The sequence below is a fragment of the Mastigoproctus giganteus genome, chromosome 6 (assembly GCF_048544385.1).
Source record: "Mastigoproctus giganteus isolate SK-2022 chromosome 6, ASM4854438v1, whole genome shotgun sequence".
Lineage (NCBI taxonomy): Eukaryota > Metazoa > Arthropoda > Arachnida > Uropygi > Thelyphonidae > Mastigoproctus > Mastigoproctus giganteus.
Genome location: NC_143580.1, coordinates 72,375,756 through 72,401,541, shown reverse-complemented (window position 1 = coordinate 72,401,541; position 25,786 = coordinate 72,375,756). Strand labels below are relative to the sequence as shown.

General features: G+C 36.5%; 1 protein-coding gene across 4 annotated transcripts in view; it reads left to right on the top strand.

Annotated features, from left to right (window-relative positions):
- The window catches only part of Gnf1 (germ line transcription factor 1), a 397,251-nt gene that overhangs the window by 314,640 nt on the left and 56,825 nt on the right, over positions 1 to 25,786 (top strand). For all 4 annotated transcript variants that reach the window (XM_090376044.1, XM_090376043.1, XM_090376042.1 and 1 more), the window contains 2 exons: positions 3,600 to 3,717; positions 14,037 to 14,182. In XM_090376044.1, coding sequence (XP_090232170.1) covers positions 3,600 to 3,717; positions 14,037 to 14,182 — 264 coding nt within the window. The remainder of the gene's footprint in view (positions 1 to 3,599; positions 3,718 to 14,036; positions 14,183 to 25,786) is intronic.

The window sequence follows — 25,786 nt, the reverse complement described above, 5'->3', positions numbered from 1 at the left end:
AGATAAAGGAACCACTAGGTGGCAGTGATCACAGTGTGCTGAAGTGGGATTTACTCAAACAGGTAACTACCGTCAGGGGTAAAGGAAAGGGTTTTTGTTTCCGTAAAGGGGAGTACAGTGGTCTCAGACAGTTTTTAAATTCTGTACAGTGGGATCGACTGACGATGTTACCAACAGTAAATTCTAAGTGGGAAGCATTCAAGGAATTAATCGTGGAAGCTACTAGACTTTTCATACCGATGAAGAAATATTGTTCAAGGTTTAGGCCTAAATGGTTATCAAATGAACTAATGAGACTCATGACAGAGAAGAAAAATGCATGGGATGCATATAAATTATAAGGCGACGCAGAAGCCTGTAGCAGATATAAGCTAGTCTGTAATCAGGTCACAAAGGAGGTTCGGCAGGCAAAGGCGGATTACGAGAAATCTTTGGCAAAAGATGCTAAGAAAAACAGCAAGGATTTCTTTACTTATATAAACTCTAAAAGGAAGGGGCTGAATATGATTGGTCCACTTGACATCGATGGTTCGACTGTTGATGATTCTGCTCAGATAGCAAACAAACTGAATGAGTATTTTGCATTTACATTCACACGTGAGGAATCATTACAGTTTGAAAATGGAAGAAGGTTATCAAATTGTAGCAGTGTGCTTAATGATTTTGTAATAACTGAGAGCAAAGTGGAGGAGAAATTGTTGAAGTTAAACATAAGAAAGGCACCTGGGTTGGATGGGATCTATCCAGTTATATTAAAGGAGGCGGCAAAGCAACTAAGCAAACCCTTAGCCATAATTATGAGAGCATCCTTGGATTCAGGGGAGGTTCCCACGGACTGGAGATGTGCAAATGTATCCCCAATTCACAAAGGAGGTTCGAAGGGTGACACGAATAATTACAGACCAGTTAGTTTAACTTCTGTTCCGGGTAAAATAATGGAGTCACTGGTTAAAGATGCATTGCAGGATCATCTAGACAAGACTGCAGCAATAATTCAGACACAGCATGGGTTTGTTAAGGGAAAGTCTTGTCTGACAAATTTGATTGGTTATTATGATGTGGTCACAAAGGAACTGGATGCAAAAAATAATTTTGATATCATATACTTGGATTTCAGGAAAGCTTTTGACACTGTTGCGCATGGAAGACTACTGTACAAATTGGAGCAGAATGGTATTAAGGGTAAGTTGCTACAATGGATAAAAGGATGGTTAAGTGGGAGAAGACAGAGGGTGGTAATCAATGGGTGCTGCTCTTCGTGGACTAATGTTATTAGTGGAGTCCCACAGGGTTCGGTGTTGGGTCCACTGTTGTTTTGTATATTTATCAATGATATTGATGAAGGTATATCAGGCTTAATGTCGAAGTTTGCAGATGACACGAAGGTTGGCAGGGTTGTTAATGACAGTAATGGCAGTGTGCTACTGCAACAGGATCTAGATAATTTGGGCAGATGGGCTAAGAAGTGGCAACTGAAGTTTAACCTTGACAAATGCAAAGTACTGCATATGGGTAGAAGTAACCCCAGAGAAACGTACCAACTGTGTGGTACTACACTTAAGGTGGTAGAAAATGAAAAAGACCTGGGAGTAATTGTGCAGTCAGATATGAAGTTTTCTGAGCAATGTAGACAGGCTGCTAGGGCAGGTCACGGGGTTTTGTCAATGATATATAGGAATTTTGCTAGCAGGGAAAAGGAGGTGATTGTCCCTCTGTATAAGGCAATGGTCAGGCCACGCCTTGAGTACTGCGTACAGGTCTGGAGGCCTCATTTTAGGAAGGATGTAGATTTGTTTGAGCGTGTACAGAGAAGAGCAACACGATTGGTGAGGGTAATGAAGGGATCCTCTTACCAAGAGAGGCTTAAGTTCTGCAAATTGCAGTGGCTGGAGACTAGGCACCTGCGCGGTGATCTGATTGAGGTCTATAAGGCCTTGAATGGGTTGAGCATGCTGAATTCTGATGGGATCCTCCCACTTGTTCAGAATACGAACCTACGGGGACATAAGTTCAAATTAAGAAAGGATAGATGTAGAATAGATGTGCGGAAATTTGCCTTTAGCCAGCGGGTGGTTAATTGCTGGAACAAACTTCCATCTGTCGTTGTGGAAGTTGATAGGTTAAATAAATTTAAGGAGGAACTGGACAGGCAATTGGAGGGTATGGTGTGATTTTTTTTTTTTTTTTTTTTTTTTGGCTGATGCTGCATAAGCTCCTACACTTGCTTTCTTGCATCAAGTGCCACTACTACTACTACTACTAGACCTTCACACTTGCTTGAACATTCCATTTTCATATAGAGGCTCTCATCATAATTTCACAGTCTTCTGATCTGTAGATTACTTCTACTCTCATTATACCTTTACTTCCAGCTAACTCATACCACACAGATTCTGTACTAACATGTGTGACTTTTGAATCTGGGACAGTATTTTGTGATGCTCGTGCTGATTTTGATAACAAGCATGTTCCCACCACCCCTTCTATCTTCCCTATCCTTCCTAAATACATTGCACACTGTAGTGAAACTTGTCATCCCCTGTTCCTGGGCAATACAAGAAATAGGAAATGATGATATTAAGCCATTCCCATTTCAGAAATTTTTAATTTTGTTTTGTTTTAATTTTGTGGTGGAGGTGCCACATAAACTTGTGGCTATCTCTGTGCTGAAATAGTGTTTGAAATTAATATTAGAATTTTGCACAAAACTATTATATTTAACCATTGTTGTTGGTTTTACATCTCTCCAGATTTTCCAAAAATATCTCTGTAGATATAATTTTCATTTCCTCTGCTGTTATTTAAATCTCCAACCAGTACTTTTTTTGGCTTTAGTTTCTACTTCCCTTTCTGAGATATTAAAACATCCTATTTCATCATTTTGAGCATTCAGGTGAGTTGTACATGCACAAACAGATCATATCTCTTAGCATTCTATTTTGAATTTTGCCTACATTACTCTCTCCTAGATATTGCTTCCATGCCACTTAACCTTTCTTACAAACTAATCCTTCCTTCCTTGCGGTGATCTTTTTTCCAGAAAAAAATTAATACATAATTTTTGTTTAGCTGCAGCTCACCTGTCTTCATTCTTAATTTCCTGTGTTCTTGACATCATAGGACTTTGTGTCCACCTTCCTCGAGTGACAGCAAACTTTTCCTTGTGATGTGTCATGCTAAGGAAAGCTTATTCTTTTGTCTAGTAATGTTTGTCATAAGTGATATTTTTAAAATGCAGAAGGAATTTGAATTTTATTACTATAAATCCCAAACAGTATACAAAATATCTGTGCTTGCTTATGTTATTGTGCTGCCATCAATCCTTGGGTGTTGAATTCTGGAAATACCCACCTCCCAAAAAAAAAAAATAATAAATAATAATAAAAAAAAAAAGTATGGTTCTTCTGCATCCTTTGTTATTTCTAGATTGCAGGTTTGAATACAGTTTTCCTGTTTCATGGTCAGTAGATAGAATATGAACATTTTTAGAAAATTTAATCAGATAAATAAAAGAGCAATTACTTATTAACTGTTCTTTCTTTCATCCATAATAGAAGAATGCCTTTAAACTTATTTTTAAAAAAAAAATTTTTTTCTAGTGGTGACATGGCAAAGCATCTGCACCTGTTAAGTGAGACTGCAGACAGCCTGTGTGATAGTGATTTAGTGGAAAAACAAATTCGATCACAAAACAGTTGGAGCCTTCTCCCAGTAGAAGTAATGTTTGTTCCCATTAAAAATTAAAATTATTAAAATTTGCTATATTAAACTGAAATATATATACATTGAGCAGCCACTTTATTTATTACTTACAGCTATATTACTCCTGATAGTAAGCAGGACTTCTTTAGCTCTCAGAATAGCTTAGATTCATCATAGTCTTGACAAGGTGCAAAAAGTGTCATGTGGGTCCTGATCCATGTTTACCCAACTGCGTCCTGTAGTTGTAAATTGCATCACTGCAGATTCTGAAAAGGTCGTTGCAGTTCAACCTACAAGAATAGTTGGATTCAGATTTAGCATAGTAACAAATGGGCCTGGTGTACTGGGGTCTATGGTTGAAATAACATACACGTATAAATTATAAATCCAGTTTAATGTAAAAATACAAATATATACTAACAGGCAGTACCTTTCGAGACTGGCGTGTCTCTTCATCAACTGAAATTCAAATACAAAAATACAACGGATAAGTGCAATGAGCTGAGTGAGGCATGTTAATCATGTGCCATTGTTGTTGTACAGACGTGCACTGCTTTTACACCAGAGACAGTGACAGTTGCTACATAGGAGAAACATCAAGGCGTCTCCAAGATCGCCTTACGGAACATGTCAGAGCAATCCGGCTTGCCAAAACTGACCAGTCCGCAGTCGCGGAACATTTTTGGGCCACCAACCACGATCTTGATCTCAAACGTGACTTTGAAGTAGTAGACCACTTACGACACTTTCGCCACCACCTATGGCTAGAGTCACTTAACATATTAAACAATCCAAAGGCAATAAACCGCCACAAAGGCATACGTCTACACCCCATCCTAGAGAACCGTTTTAATGCTAGATGATCAGTGGAGTAAAAGCAGCACACGTCCGTGCAACAACAATGGCACATGATTAACGTGCCTCACTCAGCTCATTGCACTTATCCGTTGTATTTTTGTATTTGAATTTCAGTTGATGAAGAGACATGCCAGTCTCGAAAGCTACTGCCTGTTAGCATATATTTGTATTTTTACATTAAACTGGATTTATGATTTATACATGTGTGTTATTTCAGATTTAGCAGTTGGGAAGACTACTGCTGTAGGCTGAATTCACTCCTGTTCCTGTAACCAGTTGTGTTCAATTTTGCCCTTGTGACATGGTTCACATTATCCATTCACAGATGGATACGCTGCAGCCGAAAATGCCAAAGATTATTTGGAATTGTCAGAAATAATTCCAAATAACCTTTGGCATTCAAGTGTTGCTTCACTGATGCAAAGGGATCCAGTGTGCATCACAAAAACACTCCCCACACCATTACACCATTGTCGTTAGACTCCATGCTGTGCCTGTTCTGCCAGATGGGTCCATGGGGCTCGTACTGTTTTCATCGTATTCAGATTCATCACATTATGAAGAAGAAGAAGCAAGTTTTCTACTCTTAGCCTGTTCAAAATCTATTTTGAACTGATTGATAACTGCTTTACAATTGTTGCAAACTTTGGTATGGACAGAAAATGAACCTGGAGATTTGGATGCAAGTTAATTACAATATGAAACTTTCTTATCTTGAACAGCCTTAGCACATTTATTGGAAAACCAAGGTTTAGATGAAGGATGATATTTTAAGATGGAGTGTAGAATAAAGAATTTCATCCCTACAAGAATAATTTTACTGACATGATCTGAGCAAACATTGACATCAGAAGATTTAAAACAGTAATACAACGAAGGAAATAAAGAATAGAAAACCGCAGATTGGTAACTTAACTGAAATTACTGCTGATTATGGATAAATTTGAAGTAATTTACCTGTAAAGAAGCTCTGCTATATTCATTAATTACAATTAATTTAATGTAACTAGAAACCATCACTATAATTACTGATATTGCACTATTAAAAAAATTCACGTTACACTACAATTTTTATATTATTTATATGTATTAAGTATTCTTTTTTCTTCAACCTATTACATATTTAACAATGATGCTGATGAAGCCAGAGTAAAAAGGCTTGGTGAGACTATTGAATCCACTTTAAGTAAAAGATAATTATAGAAATGATATCTATACCAGAAATCATGTGTGAGATGATTAAATCAAGCTTAAGAACAAGGGCTTATTACAGAAAGAAATCTTGGAAGGAATTCAGAGGTCTTAGATGTTATACATCTTCATCACCATTATTTAATTACTTAATATAATTTAATTTTAAAAAATATATGTGTAAATATATAGTTAGAGAATGAGGAAGAGTTTTTCATTTCCTTCACCATAGTTTGGTGGGACACCTACAATGGGTTTATATATATGATTTTTGCAGAAGAAATGCCATTTCATAGTGAAAAGACCTAGAAAAGTTTCAAAGCTTGCTGAATGAAATTATATTCATTAGATAGTACTGGGTGTTTGGTTATGTCTGGGAAGTAATGAGTTGAAGAAAATGCATGGGATGAATATTAATTATCAGGAGACAGAGAAGTCTTGCCTGACCAATTTGATTAGATGCTACAATGTGGTCACAAAGGCACTGGATGCAAAAAATAATTTTGATATCATATAGTTGGATTTTAGGAAAGCTTTTGATACTGTTTCAGTGTAAGACTACTGTACCAGTTGGAGCAGTGTGACATTAAGGGCAAGTTGTTCCTATGAATAAAGGGATTGTTGAGTGGGAGAAGACAGGGTGGTAATCAATGGACACTGCTCTTTGTGAACTAATGTTATTAGTGGTATTACCCGGTGCTCCGTGTTGGGCCTCTTGTTCTTTTCTGTATTTATCAATGATATTTATGAAGGTATATCAGGGTTAATGTCCAAGTTTGCTGACGATACAATGGTTGGTAAGGTTGTTAATGACAATAAGGATGGCATGCTGCTGCAACAGGATCTAGAAAATTCGAGCAGGTGGGATGAGAGGTGGTAACTGAAGTTTAACATTGACAAATGCAAAGGGCTGCATATGGATAGCAATAACCCCATAGTAACATACCAACTGTGCAGTACTACATTCAAGGTAATGGAGAATGAAAAAGATCTGGGGCTAATTGTGCAGTCAGATATGAAGTTTTCTGAGCAGTGCAACAGGCTGCAAGAGTAGCTCATGTGGTCTTGTCAGTGATATATAGGAATTTTGCTAGCAGGGATAAGTAGATGATTATCCCCTTGAATAAGGCAATGGTCAGGCCACACCTTGAGTAATGCATACAGGTCTGGAGGCCTCATTTTAGGAACGATATATAGAGTTGCTGGAACTAGTACAGAGAAGGGCAACGAGATTAAGGTGTGTAAGACCCTGAATGGTTTGAGCAAAGAGCAACAATCCCATCAATGCTGATGGGATTGTTACTCTTTCTCAGATTACAAACCTGAAGGGGCATAAATTCAAATTAAGGAAAGACGTAGAAAAGATGTGCGGAAATTTGCCTTTAATCAGTGGGTGGTTGATTGTCGGAACACACTTCCACCTGTCATTGTGGAAGTTGACAGCTTAAGTGAATTTGAGGCTTAACTCGACGCTTTTGGAGTAAATGGATAGGTGAAATGGGAAGTTTTTTTTTTTTTGGCTGATGCTATGTAAGCTTGCTTCTTGCTTCATATGCCTCTACTAATACTAATACCTGTTGTGCAACTATAGCACGATTTTATTTCTTCTCACAAGGCCTCAGATTGCATATCACATTTGTTCTCTAGGAGCCTGAATTTGATGGAAGCTTAACTCCACCCACAGTCTGTCATCTATTGAAAGTGTATGGGTGGGGATAAACTGCATAACCTGAAAATGGTGACACCTGAATATTGAAATATTCAAATGGTATCCTGTGCAAAACAGCTCACAATAACCTTGTGGTTGTTCACTCACTGTCATCTGTTATAATTTATTCCTGAAATTTAAAGAAAAGGACTTATCTTTTATGGTTTTACTTACGGGCTTATACTTTTGTTAAGAAGTTCAGTCTTAATTGAGTTTGTGTTCAAATATGCACCGTGGTTTGTTGATAGCATACTTATCATATAAAGTTTGACTTCAAAGCTGCCATCAAGCAACTTGTGTATTCTTTCACGCAGTGCTTATTATCCTTGTGCTTTCCACTTATCACTCATTTAGAGATGTTTGAGTTCAAATATCTATAGAGACTGGAAGAATTCCTCTTCAGTCAAGAGTGTGGCATAGCTGCCAACTCTCCAGATGTACAACAGAGAATCCATCTTTTCTACTCGATTTGACTCCTCTTCGTAGTTTTTTAATTTCAGAAATTCCTGCTTATTTTCATTAATGAATTGGCCATTAGGTGTGCTTTGTAGTCTATACTGCAAAATAGAAACACGTGATAATAGCATTGTTTCTGTATTTATATACAGGGTGATTGAAAAGTTTCTCCACAATAGCTAATGGCAAACATTTTACATAGTATTTATCACTCTTTATAATTTGGCAATACTTTTGAAGTTTCTGGGTCAAGAAAATGCTGGATAGCACTTACTCTAAACATATTGTGATATATAATATTTATAAATATTATGTAAAATATTTGCCAATAAAGCAAATTGTGTCTAGTACTACTGCAGAAACTTTTTTCTGTAATTGTGTAGTGTGAAGCTAATTAACAATGCCCTTGAGTAAGAAGCCAAAAGAATACAATGTAGAATTTCAGAAGATATACAATTTGTATATGCAAGATTTTCCATGTACAGTTCTGCCCCCGTATCCGCTGATTCAGTTCCCGCGGTTAACCACGGAAAAAAAAAATTTTAAATTTAACACTTACTACTCACGTGTCCAATACGATGCTTTCCTTTATTTTTTATGATGTCGATTTTAAATCAAATAGCTTCCCTTTGTCACATATGGTTTGGTCACCAACATTATTTTATCACTGTTGAAAAAAAGCCGTGAAGTAGGGTTGAATTTGAAAGTGTCTGCAATTCTGCCCAGACACGATAGGAGGGAGTATATGATGAAAGCCTTGTCGATCAATTCGGCCCTGGAAAGATTGTGCAAGGCTCAAGGGGTAGAATTTTTTTCAGCCTGGAATGTACTTGTTAACAGGAGAGATTGCTTCTACAGGGATGGGATACACTTAAATAGAAAGGGTGCAAGAATATTTGCTGATGCTATCGAGGCAATGTTAGGTGGGTCGGAAAACTGCTAGCTTGGGGGGAGACAAAGACTAATGGATTAACAGTGGCCACTGGCAGAGGTGAAAGAGATTCTTGCACTGCTTCTATTGGAATGAGCAGAAGCCTGAAAAACAAGATGCAGGATATTTCAGAGACTGCTGGAAGTCATTGCGGTACAGGTAAACACATGGGTTGTGTTAGGGTAGCTAAGAATAGAAACAGGTGCATGTATACTTGCGTGTACACCAATGCTAGGAGTTTAGTAAATAAATTTGATGAATTTGAGGTATTGCTCAAAACATCAAAGGCAGATATTGTTGGGATATCAGAGACGTGGTGTCACACAGAAATAAGGAATGCAGAACTGGAATTTGGGGAGTACAATGTGTATAGAAAGGATAGACAGGACAGGAGGGGTTATGCTATTAGTTAAAAAACACATAAAATCCAAGGAAGTGAAGCCAGTCGACATTGATGGACAGGGCAGTGTCGAGTCAGTTTGGTGTGACATAAGCATAGGTAAATCAAAATTGAGAGTAGGAGTGTGCTATAGGCCTAATGACTCTGATGAGTATAATAAGATACTGTACAGGGAAATAGAATGGGCCAGTAAATCAGAGAGTCTTATAATGTGGGATTTTAATTTCCCAGATATTGACTGGAATTTGTGGGTTGGTCACTCAACCAAAGGGTGATTGTTTTCTACACCAGCATGTTCGGGAGGCAACTAGAGGGAGTAATACTCTTGATCTGATTATCAGTAGTGATTCTTCATGCATTAGGAATCTGCAGATAAAGGAACCACTGGGTGGCAGTGATCACAGTGTGCTGAAGTGGGATTTACTCAAGGAGGTAACTACCATCAGAGGTAAAGGGAAGGGTTTTTGCTTTCGTAAAGGCGACTATGAGGGTCTGAGACAGTATTTAAATTCTATACAGTGGGTCCAACTGATGATGTTACCAACAGCAAATTCAAAATGGGAAGCATTCAAGGAACTAATCTTGGAAGCTACCAGGCTTTACATACCAACCAAGAAATATTGTTCAAGGTTCAGGCCTAAATGGTTGTCAGATGAACTAATGAGACATATGGCAGAGAAGAAAAATGCATGGGATACATACAAATTAATGGGTGACATGGAAGCCTATGATAGATATAAGTTGGTCTGTAACCAAGTCACAAAGGAGATTAGGCAGGCAAAGGCAGATTATGAGAAATCCTTGGCAAAGGATGCAAAGAAAAACAGAAAAGAGTTCTTTACCTATTTAAACTCAAGAAGGAAAGGGATGAATCAGATTGGTCCACTGGATGTTGATGGTTCAACAGTTGAGGATCCAGCTCAGGTGGCTAACAATCTAAACGAGTATTTTGCATCTACATTCACACATGAGGAGTTATTCAGGAAGGGAAATGTCGTAGGTGAAGTAAACATTGGCAGTGAGCTAGATGATTTTCTAATAACTGAGAGGAAAGTGGAGGAGAAATTGTTGAGGATAAACATAAAAAAGGCACCCGGGGTGGATGGGATCTATCCAGTTATATTAAAGGAGGCAGCAAAGGAAGTAAGCAAACCCCTGGCCATAATTATGAGAGCTTCTTTGGACTCAGGGGAGGTACCCATGGACTGGAGATGTGCAAATGTAACCCCAGTTCACAAAGGAGGATCAAAGGCTGACACAAGTAATTATAGACCTGTTAGTTTAACTTCGGTTCCAGGAAAATTAATGGAGGCACTGGTTAAAGAAGCACTGCAGGATCATCTGGACAAGAATTCAGTTATAGCTCAGACACAGCATGGTTTTGTTAAGGGCAGGTCTTGTCTGACCAATTTGATTGGATACTATGATGTAGTCACAAAAGAACTGGATGCAGGGAATAACTTTGATATTATATATTTGGATCTTAGAAAGGCTTTTGATACTGTTGCACATGGAAGACTGCTGCACAAATTGGAGCAGTGTGGCATTGGAGGCAAATTGCTGCTATTTATAAGGGGATGGTTGAGTGGCAGAAGACAGAGAGTGGTAATCAATGGACACTGCTCAACGTGGACTAATGTTATTAGTGGAGTTCCTCAAGGTTCAGTGTTGGGTCCGTTGTTGTTTTCGGTGTTTATGAATGATATTGATGATGGGATATCAAGTTTAATGTCCAAGTTTGCAGATGATACAAAGGTTGGCAGGGTCGTCAAGGACACTACTGACGCTATGCTGCTGCAACAGGATCTGGAAAGGTTGAACAGATGGGCTGAGAGGTGGCAAATGAAGTTTAACATTGACAAATGTAAAGTACTGCATATGGGAAACAGTAACCCCAGAGCAACGTATCAACTCTGCGGTACCACACTGACAGTGGTGGAGAATGAAAAGGACCTGGGGGTAATTGTGCAGGGAGATATGAAGTTCTCTGAGCAGTGCAGACGAGCTGCAAGAGTAGCTCATGGTGTCTTGTCAATGATATACAGGAATTTTTCTAGCAGGGATAAGGAGGTGATTATTCCCTTGTATAAGGCAATGGTTAGGCCACATCTTGAGTACTGTATACAGGTCTGGAGGCCTCATTTCAAGAAGGATGTAGAGCTGCTGGAACGGGTACAGAGAAGGGCAACAAGATTAGTAAATGGAACAAAGGGTTGCTCTTACGAAGAAAGGCTTAAGTTTTGCAAATTACAGAGTCTGGAGACTAGGCACCGGCGAGGTGATCTGATAGAGGTGTATAAGGCCTTGAATGGTTTGAGCATGCTCAATGCCAATGGGATTCTTCATCTTTCTCAGAATAATCACCTCAGAGGGCATAAATTCAAATTGAGGAAGGACGGATGTCGGATAGATGTGCGGAAATTTGCCTTTGGCCAGCGGGTGGTTGGTTGGTGGAACCGACTTCCATCAGTTGTTGTTGAAGTTGATAGCCTAAACAAATTTAAAGCTCAACTGGACAGGTATTTCGAACGAACGGAGGGGTGAAATTGGAGAGGGTTTTTTTTTTTTTTTTTTTGGGCTGATGCTGAATAAGCTTGCTTTCTTGCATCGTATGCCTCTACTAATGCTAATGCTAAACTTATACAGCAGGCCCCCGTTATAACGCGGTTCGCTTTACGCTGATTCGCTATAACGCTGTTCTTATATTATAACCCGTATCTGACTATAACGCTGTCACAGATCACTATAACGCTCTTTTACAGATTACATTTTTGACATATTAACGAAATCGTTTCATTTGATGGAGTCGATAGCTAAAATGAGTCGATTAAAAAATGATCAAATATATTGCTTGTAATATTTGCGTTATATGCATTTATCCGAAGTCTAGTCATCACTCAGTAGAGTATTAGACATCGTGCGTAACGGAAAGTTTACTTGAACATTGTATCGTAATTAATTCAACCAACGCAGTTACATATTCGAAGAGCTAATAATGACTGATAGGAATGAAAAAGCAACAACGTCTGGGCGCAGTACGAAGACTATAAATGTCAGAAAAAGACTGAATTTGAAAAGTAAATTAGACGTTTTGAAGCAAATCGATTCCGGTCAACGACAAACGGATGTGTGCCATAATTTAGGACTTGCAACTTTAAGTGTAAGAACAATTATAAAAAAATAAAGAATTAATTTTTGCAGCGGGAAAGATAGCTGTTCCACTGCAAGCAACTAGGACTAGGCTGGCTATTAGGATTGAAATGGAAAGACTAATTTTATTGAAGATAATATTCCAATGCAGAATTCAGTTAAGTTAAATATTAAAAAGAGAGAGAAAGAGATTAGCCAATATGATGATCTGAAGAAAACTCGCCTAAAAAAAAAAAAAAAAAAAAAAAGTGGAACCATTTAAAACTGGTAAGGGCTGGTTGAATAGATTTAAAATCCAGGGAGAAGCCGCAAGTGCAGATCAAGGAGCCGAAACTTTCAAAAAAGAACTTTTGTTAAAATTATTGAAGAGGGGTATTATGTGTTATACTTCTCAACAAGTTTTTAACATAGCTGAATCAGGACTTTTGGGAAACGAATGCCTAAAAGAAGTTTCATATTGAAAGAAGAAAAAAACATGCCAGGTTTCAAAGCGGTGAAGGATCGGTTGACTTTATTGTTGGTTTTAACGCTGCGGGGGATTTAAAATTAATACCCCTTTTAGTTTATTTGGAAAAGGGCCGAAGTTCAACTCAAAATGCACACATTTTTCATGATTAAATTCATCAATTAAATTAAATTCATTATTTTAACTGGAATTTTAAATTTACTTTTGATATGCAAGTAGTTACCACGTAATTATACGTATGCAATGCAGAATATTTTATATGTGCAAATATTTGAATATTAAATATTGTGACCAACATTTGTGCATCTTTTCATTACTGTTTATTATTCATTAGGAAATATCCTATGGCACTGACCGCAGCTCATAAATACATATGTTACCTTATGGGAAAGCGGCGCTCGCTTAGCGCGGATTCACTTAGCGCTCTGTTTTTCGGGAACGAATGATCAGCGTTAAGCGGGGGTCACCTGTACAGTGCTTTAATCAGATTTAGTCAACAATAAGAAAATAAAATTTAAATTATTCAAAACCATTTTGAAAGATTCATTATGGCCATAGTAGCTAATGCAACCATAAACCTATAACAATGACGGTATGCTTCCCTGATAGCTGTAACTGGTGTTAGTTAAGTGAGTTTAATGATTTTGTAATTCTTCATTGCAGCTAATAGGGAAGTACATTAATACAATGCTTTAATTAAAATTTATTGCAGAATATTATTTTTTTTTATTTTTTTTTTTTTTTTAGTAATGACAAATCAGTGATTATTTTGTAATTTAAACTGATTTCTAAATAGCCTATGATTTTTGTAACATTCAGAACATTATCATATCTAACCTAGTTCATTAATAACAAAATCCTGTTTTTCTCATCATTGTTCACAGAGAATATTTATTTCAACAAAATTCTTATGGCAATTAGCCAGTTTCTGTTTTTATGGAATAAACCAGATCCCAAACCCATTCCAAAAATGAGATTTTATTGCATATGTACAATGCAAGTAATTCATTCTTCCAACATTGATTATGTAATGTATTTCATTGTTATAGATGTTACAGAAAATTTTATTTGAGCTGCATTTTTGGTTATTTGAATTTCTCTGTAGAAATACTGACATTATGAATGTCTAAATTTTCAGTGTTAATTCTGGTTTGTTTCTTTATTCTTTCTGCAGGCTATATTTGCCAGCGTGATTCCTGGTGAATTGATGAAGGGTTACTTGACACAGATGATTAACTTTCCATCTTGGCTGGGGAAGAATTCTAATCGAAATCGTATGGATAGGCTCCTTCAGGAACTCCATGTGCACATGAGATTAAGGTTTGTTTCTGCATAGATCATCTTGACCTGGACTCTCTTTGTGATGATGAAGTCAAGTGGATGTGCAATATACAGAATTTACTTTTTTTTACATTGTTTACTCATTTTATTGCTGGTATAATATTTAGTTTTTTTTTCATTTTGCTTGCACCAAACTATTTCTTGGTAAAAATGGACTGAGCTGTATTAAAAATTAAAACTATGAGTAACTTTATGCAATGATAAAACTAAGTGTTAGTATTAAATCCATGATCTCATGTCTGAGCAGCATAAAAGGTCTAATCACCTAGAAGATTTCAGTCTTGGGTATCTGTAGGAATTTTATGTTGCACTGGAAAAGGTAAGTGGCCACTTCATATTTAAAGAAGCTTTTATTATTGATTCAATATTTAGATGTTGGCCTATCTTTGGCCTTGATTGCAACTGTGTCTATGTCAGTTGATGCTGAACTAATTTCTGAAAACAGGAAGGTAGTATTTTGGTCCATTCCTTCAACACATTGGTCTCACTGCTAACTGCAGGTCTATTAGCCTGTTCTGGGTAGGCCATCGCAGCTTTTACACACTTATGTCTTCAAATAAAGTCACTAAAGGCTGTGCAGTATGGCATGGTGCATTGTCATGCTTAAAGCAGAAAAGACTGTCCTCCATATTGCTGCTGCAGCAGAGAAAGAGTCCAGAATGTCAATGTACTGTATATTATCTGAGCATCCTTGGGATCCCAGAAAAATAAACCGTGCATTGATGTGCAGGGAATAGGTATAAAGCTAACTGTGTTAACACTAGAAATAAGCAGATCAATGTATACAGTAGATGGGTTGAGATGTTGAGCATAGCAACTTACAATGGGGGCATCATCATAGGATGTCATGATAGCAATCACTTTGTTTTGAGCCGACCGGGCTGGCCAGGTGGGTAAAGTGCCTGCCTGGCAACCCAAAGGTCGTGGGTTCGAATCCCGTCTCGGGCCATGGATCACTATGGCCACAGAAGGAGGTGCACTATGGCCACAGAAGCTGATGCGCCAACAACTACAAAAAAAAAAAAAAAACTTTGTTTTGCTATTGTTGCAAAACTACAGCACCCTGAACAACAATTTCTGACATAATTGCCAAATCGATACGTGATACTTCTACAGGCAGGTAATATTCAGGTAGACCGGAGTGCACTCAGAATAGTGGTAAGTAGATCCTATTAGTCCTCATTTAATACTGTTAATCAGTATTAAATGAGGACACAGCATTAGATTTTATGAGTTGCAACACACAAACCAACCATCACTGCATAGCATCAACTTGCATGTTTCACAGTCCATCATAATTGATTTGCTGGAATGCTGTGTTAGAGCATGATGAATCATACTACACATTTTTCAATATACAGGTGACCCCCGCTTAATGCTGATAATTCGTTCTGTAAAATCAGTGCTAAGTGAATCCGCGCTAAGCGAGCGCCGCATTCCCATAAGGTAACATATGTATTTGTGAGTTGCGGTCGGTGCCATAGGATATTTCCTAATTGATAATTAGATAGTATGAATCAGAGCTGTACTACTCAATATGTCCTACGTTGATAATAATATTAGTAAAATAATAAGAGGAGTTTACCTCAATATAGTGCGTAGAACACTTACCGTATGATACCCTCCAGAAATTAAAACGGAAAAAACGAAAAAAATCGACAAATTACCGGTACATTAGAGTTAAATATAAATGATTAAATAATCAATTTAACACAATACAAATAAATTTAAAACAATTAAAAATCAAATTAACACAATTAAAAGAATCTAACGAAAATATTCAAAACGATTTTCCTTCCTGAAGCTGACAACGCTTTTCGACCGTATGTCGTGATCACAGGAATGAAAATTACCGAATCGGGTTAAACCTGATACTTAAATAGAGATTATTTGTCTTTGCGCATGCGCGTAAAGGTCCATGCATCGGAGATCAAATATGGCCGCCGAACATTAACAGAATTCTCGTGTAATTTAATTTCAACGGTTTCTGCAATTAATAGTTGCGTATAATTATGTTGAACGTTAAGTATTTTGGCCTCGTTAAATAAAGTATGTTTTTCGTTAATGGCATGAAAGGCTAATTCTGACGCTGCTGAACGAGAAGCACGAACTGAGGCTTCATGTTGATTTACACGAATATTAAGAGAAAATTGGGTCGAACCTTGATAAGACGAGTTGCAATCACCGCAAGAAATGTATACCACATCATTAATTTGTGTTGCGAATGCTGAAAGAACCGCACGATTGTTCAGTATAGTGTGTAACTTTCGTATTGGTCTAGCTACAATTTTAAATTTGGTATCTTTAAAAAATCTGTTAAGCTGTTTGTGCCACTGTTCAACATATGGGACAGAAATAAAGTATTTTTTGATATTTGGTGTAGTATTTTGTATTCCATCCTTAGCTTGTACCCTAATTCGGTTTATTGTGGTAATGGAATAACCCCTGTTTAAGAATCTGCTAGTTAATATTTGTATTTCTGAGTCCAAAGCAGATTCCGTCGTTGAATATTTATAGGCATTAAGAAATTGATTAAAGATAATCGATCTTTTGTAGGTGAACAGGTGATAGCTATTATAATGTAGAAGCATACCGGTGTTTGTAGGTTTTCGATAGATGCTAAGTTGTATTTTATTCGAGTCCTGGGTAAGCGTGAAATTTAGTAAGTTTAATGACTTTGTATCCGTATCCTCCCTTTCCAATGTAAATTTGAGTCTAGAATGAATATTATTAAACGAATATAAAATGTCTTGGATAGTATTACTATCGGTAATAACTAGAACATCATCTAAATACCTCCCATAGTATGTGATATGGGTTCGAAAAGGTGTCAAGTGTATCTGCTCAATCGTTGAGAGATAGATCTCTGACATTAAGCCACTCAGGCTCAAACCCATTGGTAATCCAAAAATTTGTTTGTACACCTTGTCTCGAAAGGTGATGTAATTAGCATCATCTAACAGTTTAATTAAGTGAAAAATTTCCTTAATAGGTAGCTTCGTATAATTAATCGGTGTCGAGTTATTATTTAACATATCCCAAATAATATCTAATGTGTATTCAACGTTTACATTCGTATATAATGAGGTAACATCTAGTGAGAATAAATTGTCATTGTCGCCGAGTCTACAGTCTTTAAGCTTATTAAATAATGTATCATAGTTCTTAATCCCAAATTGTATTACCTGTCTAAAGGGTTTTATAATGTTATATACATACATGTACCGGTAAGTTGTCGATTTTTTTCGTTTTTTCCGTTTTAATTTCTGGAGGGTATCATACGGAAGTGTTCTACGCACTATATTGAGGTAAACTCCTCTTATTATTTTACTAATCAATAATAAACAGTAGTGAAAAGATGCACAAATGTCGGTCAAAATATTTAATATTTGTACATATAAAATATTCTGCATTACATACATATATAATTATGTGGTAACTACTTACATATCAAAATTAAACTTAAAATTACAATTAAAATCATGAATTTAAATTGATCTAAATTGATTTAATTTAATTGATGAATTTAATCATGAAAAATGTGTCGATTTTGGGTTGAACTTTGGCCCTCTTCCAAGTAAACTAAAAGGGGTATTAATTTTAAATCCCCCGCAGAGTTACCACCCTACAATAAAGTCAACCGATCCTTCGCCACTTTGAAACCTGACATGTTTTTTTCTTCCTTCAATATGAAACTTCTTTTAAGCATTCGTTTCCACAAAAGTAATGCTTCATATATGTTAAAAACTTGTTGAGAAGTATAACACATAATATCCCTCTTCAATAATTTTAATAAGTTCTTTTTTGAAAGTTTTGGCTCCTTCTGCACTTGCGGCTTCTCCCTGGATTTTAAATCTATTCAACCAGCCCTTACTAGTTTTAAATGGTTCCACATTTTTTTTTATATGCGTTTTCTTCAGATAATCATATTGGCTAATCTCTCTCTCTCTCTCTCTTTTTTTTTTTTTTAATAATATTTAACTTAACTTATATTCAATAAAATTAGTTAAGTCTTTCCATTTCAATCCTAATAGTCGGCCTAGCCCTAGTTGCTTGCAGTGGAACAGCTATCTTTCCCGCTGCTAAAATTAATTCTTTATTTTTTTTTTTTTATAATTGTTCTTACAGTTAAACTTGCAAGTCCTAAATTATGGCACACGTCCGCTTGTCTTTGACCAGAATTGATTCGCTTCAAAACGTCTAATTTAATTTTCAAATTCAGTCTTTTTCTTACATTTATAGTCTTCTTACTGCGCTCAGACATTGTTGCTTTTTCATTCTTATCAGCCATTATTAACTCTTCGAAAATGTAACTGCGTTGGTTGCATTAATTATGATACAATGTTCAAATAAACTGTCCGTTTCGCACGATTGTCTAATACGGTACTGAGTGATGACTAGACTTCGGATAAATGCATATAACGCAAATATAACAAGCAATATACTTGATCGTTTTTTAAAATGTTTATCTCGGAACTACATAACAAGTCACTGTACTGCAATTAAATTAGCGTGCGAGAAAATTTCACTGAGTGTGGGAAAATTTTTCAAGTCGGCATGGGAAACATTTTAATTCTGGTTTGCTATTCGTTTTCAAGCTATCGACTCCATCAAATGAAACGATTTCGTTAAATATGCCAAAAATGCAATCTGTTAAAGAGCGTTATAATATAAGAACAGCGTTATAGCGAATCAGCATAAAGCGAACCGCGTTACAACGGAGGCCTGCTGTACACTTTGTCGTCGACTTACGACCAGCCGCACTTTTGTCCACAAAAAAAAATAATAATAAATAAATGAATAAATTAATAATAAATCAGGAAGTCACTACTGAGGACACCCAGAACCCAGGTGAGGAGGCACGTTGATGACGGGAGGCCTGAGAACACCACCAGGCACATACACTGAGTTGCTCTCTCTCACATACACTCAGTTGCTCGCTCGCTCTCTCTCTCTCTCTCTCTCTCTCTCTCTCTCTCTCTCTCTTCTCTCTCTCTCTCTCTCTCTCTCTCTCTCTCACGTACACTCAGTCGCTCTCTCTCACATACACTCAGTCACTCTCTCTCTCTCTCTCTCTCTCTCTCTCTCATACACTCAGTCGCTTTCAAGCATCTGTTGCATGTGGTGTATTAATTAAAATTCTACTGAAATACCCATAAAATGTTTAGTAAAAGGAAAATGCATTCATCTACATATACGCCAGCTAAGAAGTCAGGGAAAACTATTGATTTAGAATATAAATTGAAAGTTATCCAGCAGTATGAAGGCTCAAAGAAAGTGAATACGATAGCACGTGAAGTTATCACATTCCATGGTATCAACGATACTTAAGGACAAAGAAAGAATTCGGGAAGCTGTGAAAGGTTCTGCACCTATTAAATCTACAATTTTAACCAAACAATGACAGGGACCCATCCATGAAATGGAGAAATTGTTGTTTATGTGGATGGAAGATTTAATACAAAAAAAATACACCCATGAGCCTTCACACAGTGCAAACGAAGGCTAGAAGTTTGTTTCAAAGTTTAAAATCACGTGCCGAAGACAATTACGCAGAAGATTTTCAGGCTAGTCCTGGGTGGTTTGAGCGTTTTAAAAAAACATTTGCTTTGCATAATGTACATGTCACAGGAGAAGCAGGAAGTGCAGATGAAGATGGAGCCAAAAAATTCATTGATAGTTTTGACTCTTTAATCAAAGAAGGTTACCGGAACAAATATTCAACATAGATGAAACCGGCTTGCAATGGAAACGCATGCCCAATCATACGTACATACACCGAGAAGCAAAAAGGATGCTAGGATTCAAAGCTTTTAAGGATCAGTTGACTTTGTTGCTTGGTTGGAATGCCGCGGGTTTTAAGCTGAAGCCTTTTCTCATTTATCATTTAACAGAAAACCCTCGTGCATTTAAGCACATCAACAAGCACAGGCTGCCATTTACTACCGTTCAAACCCTAAAGCTTGGATGACTCAAGCACTGTTCGAAGACTGGTTCATGAACTGCTTCATTCCCCAGGCTCGTGAATATTGTGCAGAGAGAGAGAGAGAGGTATCCCTTTCAAGATTTTATTGGTTATGGACAATGCCCCTGGCCACCCCCCCTCATCTGGACGACCTTCATCATGGTGTTAGAGTGGTTTTTATGCCACCTAAGACAACCACTCTTATTCAACCCATGGATCAGGATACTATTTCAGCATTCAAGCTCACTATCTCAGAAAGACATTTGCACAAGCCATCGAAGCGATAAGATTCTGATGCTGATTTATCTTTGCAAGACTTTTGGAAGCAGTAAAACTTTCTTCAGTGTATCAAGAATATTTCGACTGCATAGGAATGTGTAACAAAGAATTGTATTTCGGGAATTTGGAAAAAGTGTCTAAAATGTTATGCGAATACTACATTTGAAGGATCTGAAAAAGGAGAGGAGCTGGAAGTGATTACAGAAAAAAATAGTTAAACTTACAAAAAATCTTAAATTAGAATGTGAAATAGAAGACGTAGAGGAGTTGCTAGATTATGAGACAAAAGAACTTTCGGATGAAGAGTTGATTGAGTTGGAAGCACAGAGAGTGGCACAAGAAAAAGTGAGAGAGGAAGAAGAGGAGCCAGAAAAGAAATTCACTGCAAAGGGCTTATCAGATTCTTTTTCGCAACTGAATAAAGCTCTCGCCAGTTTCGAAACAATGGACCATAATGTCAAACGATTTACAAAGGTTGAACGTATCATTCAAGATGCTGTGCATTGCTATCGTGAGATATATGAAGAAAAAAAGACACAAACTGTTCAAACAAAGCTCAGCATGTTCCTCATCAAGAAAACATCTCCTACCTCAAGCCAAGAACATGACCCTGACGATCCACAACCCAGCACAAACAAAGATTAAAAATTGATTTTGTAAATTTCATTTGTATTAATTTTTACATTAATTTTAGATTGTATTTTTGTGTTTACAGTACATTATGTACAGTATTATTTTTCACATTATGTACAATATAATTATAGATTGTAGTTTTGTATTTTTATAAACAGTATGAATAATAAACCAATTAAAATGTAGAGAAGGTTTGAATTTAACCTCATAGAGAGAGATAGCCTAGGCGTAGAAACAAAGGTATGTACAGTATCACTAAGTAAAAGATAAAAACATTATTCTATTTAAAATGAAAAATAAAAGATGATAAAAATTTAAAAGATTATAAAAATAAATTATAAAGATATTAGAAAGGTTAAAAAATACTGTTTATAAATACAGGGTGTTCGAAAAGTCACTGTGCACTTATATATTTATTAACAGACGTGTTTCAATATAGAATACAGGGCCAGGTGGGCAAAGTGCCTACCTGGCAACCCAAAGGTCACGGGTTCGAATCCCGCCTCGGGCTTGGATCAAAGTACTGCAAAAACCTTGGGAGGTGCATTATGGCCACAGAAGCCGATGCATCAATAACTACCAAAAAAAAAAAAAAAAATTGAATACAGGAGATAAATATGAATGACAGTTTTAAACAATGTTAAAAGTGACCCCCCTTAGCATCAATACAGGCTTGAATCCTTCTTATTTTGTTTCTAAACACCGCTATCAGTTGCTCACTTGAAATAGACTGAATGAATGCTGTTATCACTGCTTTCAAGTCATCCAGCTTGTGCGGACAAGCTCGATACACTGCAGATTTTGCTGCTCCCCATAGATAAAAGTCTGGTGGATTTAGATCTGGTGAACGTGGGGGCCACATGTCTGTTGAAATAATGCGGTCTCCAAAACATTTCTTTAATAACTGCATAGGTCTGTGAGATGTGTGGGCAGTAGCACCATCCTGTTGAAACCATGAATAATTGATTTCATCACTTGTCATCTGATCGATGAAGGTGTGAAGAATCTCCAAACAATAGCGCTCGCTGTTTATTGTGTTCATAAAGGAAATAGGCCCAACAATTCGACGTCTGGAAATCGCAACCCACACACCAACCTTGAAATCATGTAGGGGTGTTTCGTGCAAAATGTGAGGATTATCGGATGACCACAATCTTGAATTTTGCGAATTAACATAACCCGAGAGATGGAACCATGCTTCGTCGGTGAAAAAGGTCACATCCAACATATTAGCTGTATTCTCTTCGATAAATCGGTTAAACCATCTGCAATAGTGTATTCGTATTTCATGATCAGTTGATGTACCGGCATCAGTTCAGTTCATGTTCCGGCATTATTTTATATGGGAAGAGCTTTAATTTCTTTCTGACGGCTTTATGAGCAGTTCCAAGACCAATATCATGCTGCTGAGCTAACTTTCGAAATGATTTTTATGGACTCTGCAGCATACTGTCAGAAATATCCAACAGTTTCTCCTCCGATAGCTTTTCTGGCCTTCCACAGCGTTTGACATCATCCACTGCTCCTGTTTCCCGAAACTTATCGACAAGATTACGAACTGTATTGCGATGTGGAACAGGTGTATCTGGGAATTTGTCAGCAAATTGCTGTCGCACCACATCTGTGTATCTACCACCTTCTCGGAATACGTGTTCGACGAGCCATACACGTTCTTCAGTTGTTAAAACCATATTGGGATCAAAATCTGAAATATGAACAAAATATGATTAGAAAAGTGCACAGTGACTTTCCGAACATATTGGGATCAAAATCTGAAATATAAACAAAATATGATTAGAAAAGTGCACAGCAACTTTCCGAACACCCTGTATGTGGCTGACATATGACCTGTCAGTCAGAACAGAAGTCGGTTGTAAGTTGACGACCAACTGTAATGGCATGATTAAGTCTGGAAGATGTGCAGAGAATGTTATTTACCAGAATGTGTTGTCCTAACTGTGACATTTGGCTGATGTGCTGTCACCATCTGGAGTTGTTTTTTGTGGTTTGGACAATTGGCCATTTTTCCAAGAATAATGAATCCCATGCAGTACATTTGGTATTCTGGTCGTTTACACTCTTCCTCATTTCCTGATGCATTTACATTTATGTTTTCAACTTGAAATATTATGGCTTAAGCTGCCAATTGCCATAAAATATCAAATTCCCAATACACTTGGTCATCGACTTACGACCGGCCACACTTACAACCACAAAAAAAATAATAATAAATAAATGAATAAATTAATAAAGTCACTACTGAGGACACCCATAGCCCAGGTGAGGAGGCACATCGATGACGGGAGGCCTGAGGACAGCACCAGGCACGTACACTCAGTCGCTTTCAAGCATCTGTTGCGTGTGGTGTATTAATTAAAATTCTACTGAAATATGCATAAAATGTTTAGTAAAAGGAAAATGCCTTCGTCTACATATACGCCAGCTAAGAAGTCAAGGAAAACTATTGATTTAGAGTGTAAAATGAAAATTATCCAGCAGTATGAAGGCGGAAAGAAAGTGAATGCAATAGCACGTGACTTGAAGTTATCACATTCCACGGTATTGACGATACTTAAGGACAAAGAAAGAATTCGGGAAGCTGTGAAAGGTTCTGCACCTATTAAGTCTACAATTTTAACCAAACAACGACAAGAACCCATCCATGAAATGGAGAAATTGTTGTTTATGTGGATGGAAGATTTAATACAAAAAAATACACCTGAGCCTTCACACAGTGCAAGCAAAGGCTAGAAGTTTGTTTCAGAATTTAAAATTACATGCCGGAGATGATTACGCAGAAGATTTTCAGGCTAGTACTGGGTGGTTTAAGCGTTTTAAAAAAAGATTTGCTTTGCATAATGTCTCTATAAATAACATCTTCTACCTCAACCCAAGAACATGACCCTGACGATGCACAACCCAGCACAAGCAAAGATTAAAAATTGATTTTGTAAATTTCATTTGTATTAATTTTTACATTAATTTTAGATTGTATTTTTATGTTTACAGTACATTATGTACAGTATTATTTTTCACATTATGTACAATATAATTATAGATTGTAGTTTTGTTTTTTTATAAACAATATGAATAATAAACCAATTAAAATGTAGAGAAGGTTTGAATTTAACCTCAGAGAGAGAGAGATAGCCTAGGCGTAGAAACGAAGGTATGTACAGTATCACTAAGTAAAAGATAAAAACATTACTGTATTTAAAAAGAAAAATAAAAGATGATAAAAATTTAAAAGATTATAAAAATAAATTATAAAGATGATAAAAAGATTAGAAAGGTTAAAAAATACTGTTAATAAATATATGGCCGACATACGACCAGGTCGACGACCAACTGTGCATGATTGATGATATTTAGGGCAAGGTTCTTCTCTGTGCTTTCAGTATACATTGCTACTTTGGGGGTTGGGATCATTCTCTGTTAAAAATTCAAATATGTTGAATAGAGTGAAAACATGCTAAATATTTAGCAATATATTATTTACAATTTCATGCAACTGCAAACAGATTAAAATAGTAAATTCACAACAAACAAGTGACTGTCTTTTGGGGGGGGGGGGAGAGAGAGAGAGAGAGAACCAGTGGAATTCATCATAGCTTCCTACTGACTTCTAGCAGTAATATCAGCTCAGCTTTCTCTTGCAGTGTAGACATTTCTTACTACAGCAAGGCCTCATTAATTTGGACTTCTTCTTTTTCATGAAAATTTTGTACTTATGCAAAATGGAGATTTTTCCTAAATAATAATTTAATGATAAAGTCCGAGAATTCATTCAGAATAGTTTCACAATCACTTTGTAAAATAAATAAGCTTATTCAAAAGGGGAAAAAATTATCAATAATTGAATTAGGTCATTTTTATTGTTAGGTAATGTCCCTGCACATCCTTCAGACAAAAATTTATCATGCAGTGATAGCAATATCAAGTGCCTTTCCTGTCCTTACACTGTCATGATTCTCATACAGCCTATGGATCAGATCAAGAGTCATACTTAGTTCTAGATATTGATATCAATGCAAACAGTTGGGTTTTTTTTTTTTTTTTTTTTTTTTTAAATTCTGACAAGAAGAGAAAAAAACAGTGGCTAATATTAAAAGTTATAAACATAAAATGTGCTGTTTATAACTGGGCTTCAAGTTGGAAAGAAGAAAAACATGATGACAATGTCCTTATCTGTTTAGATGGAATGAAAGGTAAAGTGTTAAAATGTGTTTAATAGCAGTGGTGAAAAGGATGTTAATTTGAGTGATGTAAGAATGCAAAATAGCAAGAGTGTTTCTGAGGGAAGAATGTGTAGGTTAAGTGGGAAGGGATGACAAAGAAAAGGTTAAGTTATACAAAGGCAGAAGTTGCTTTTATTCTTTCAGAAATTTTCTAATTCTGACTAGGATTTTGAAAAATATTTCTAAGTTTATAAGAGAAATGCAGAATGATGTTATAAAATGGCAATACAACAGGATCTTTATTCAGCAGAACATTTTCTGATTTATCCGAAAAAGACAGTACGATTAGGGGAGAGTCTATATATATCTAATTAAATTTATAGTTGTTTAGGACAAAATTTATTGCCTAAAACTCATTATTTTTGTTCTATTTGATTTGAACTCATTTTATGTTTTAAATATAAATATTTTCACATTTTCTTTTCATCATATTTGTATCCTGACTATCTAAATTAATGTATGTTGGTG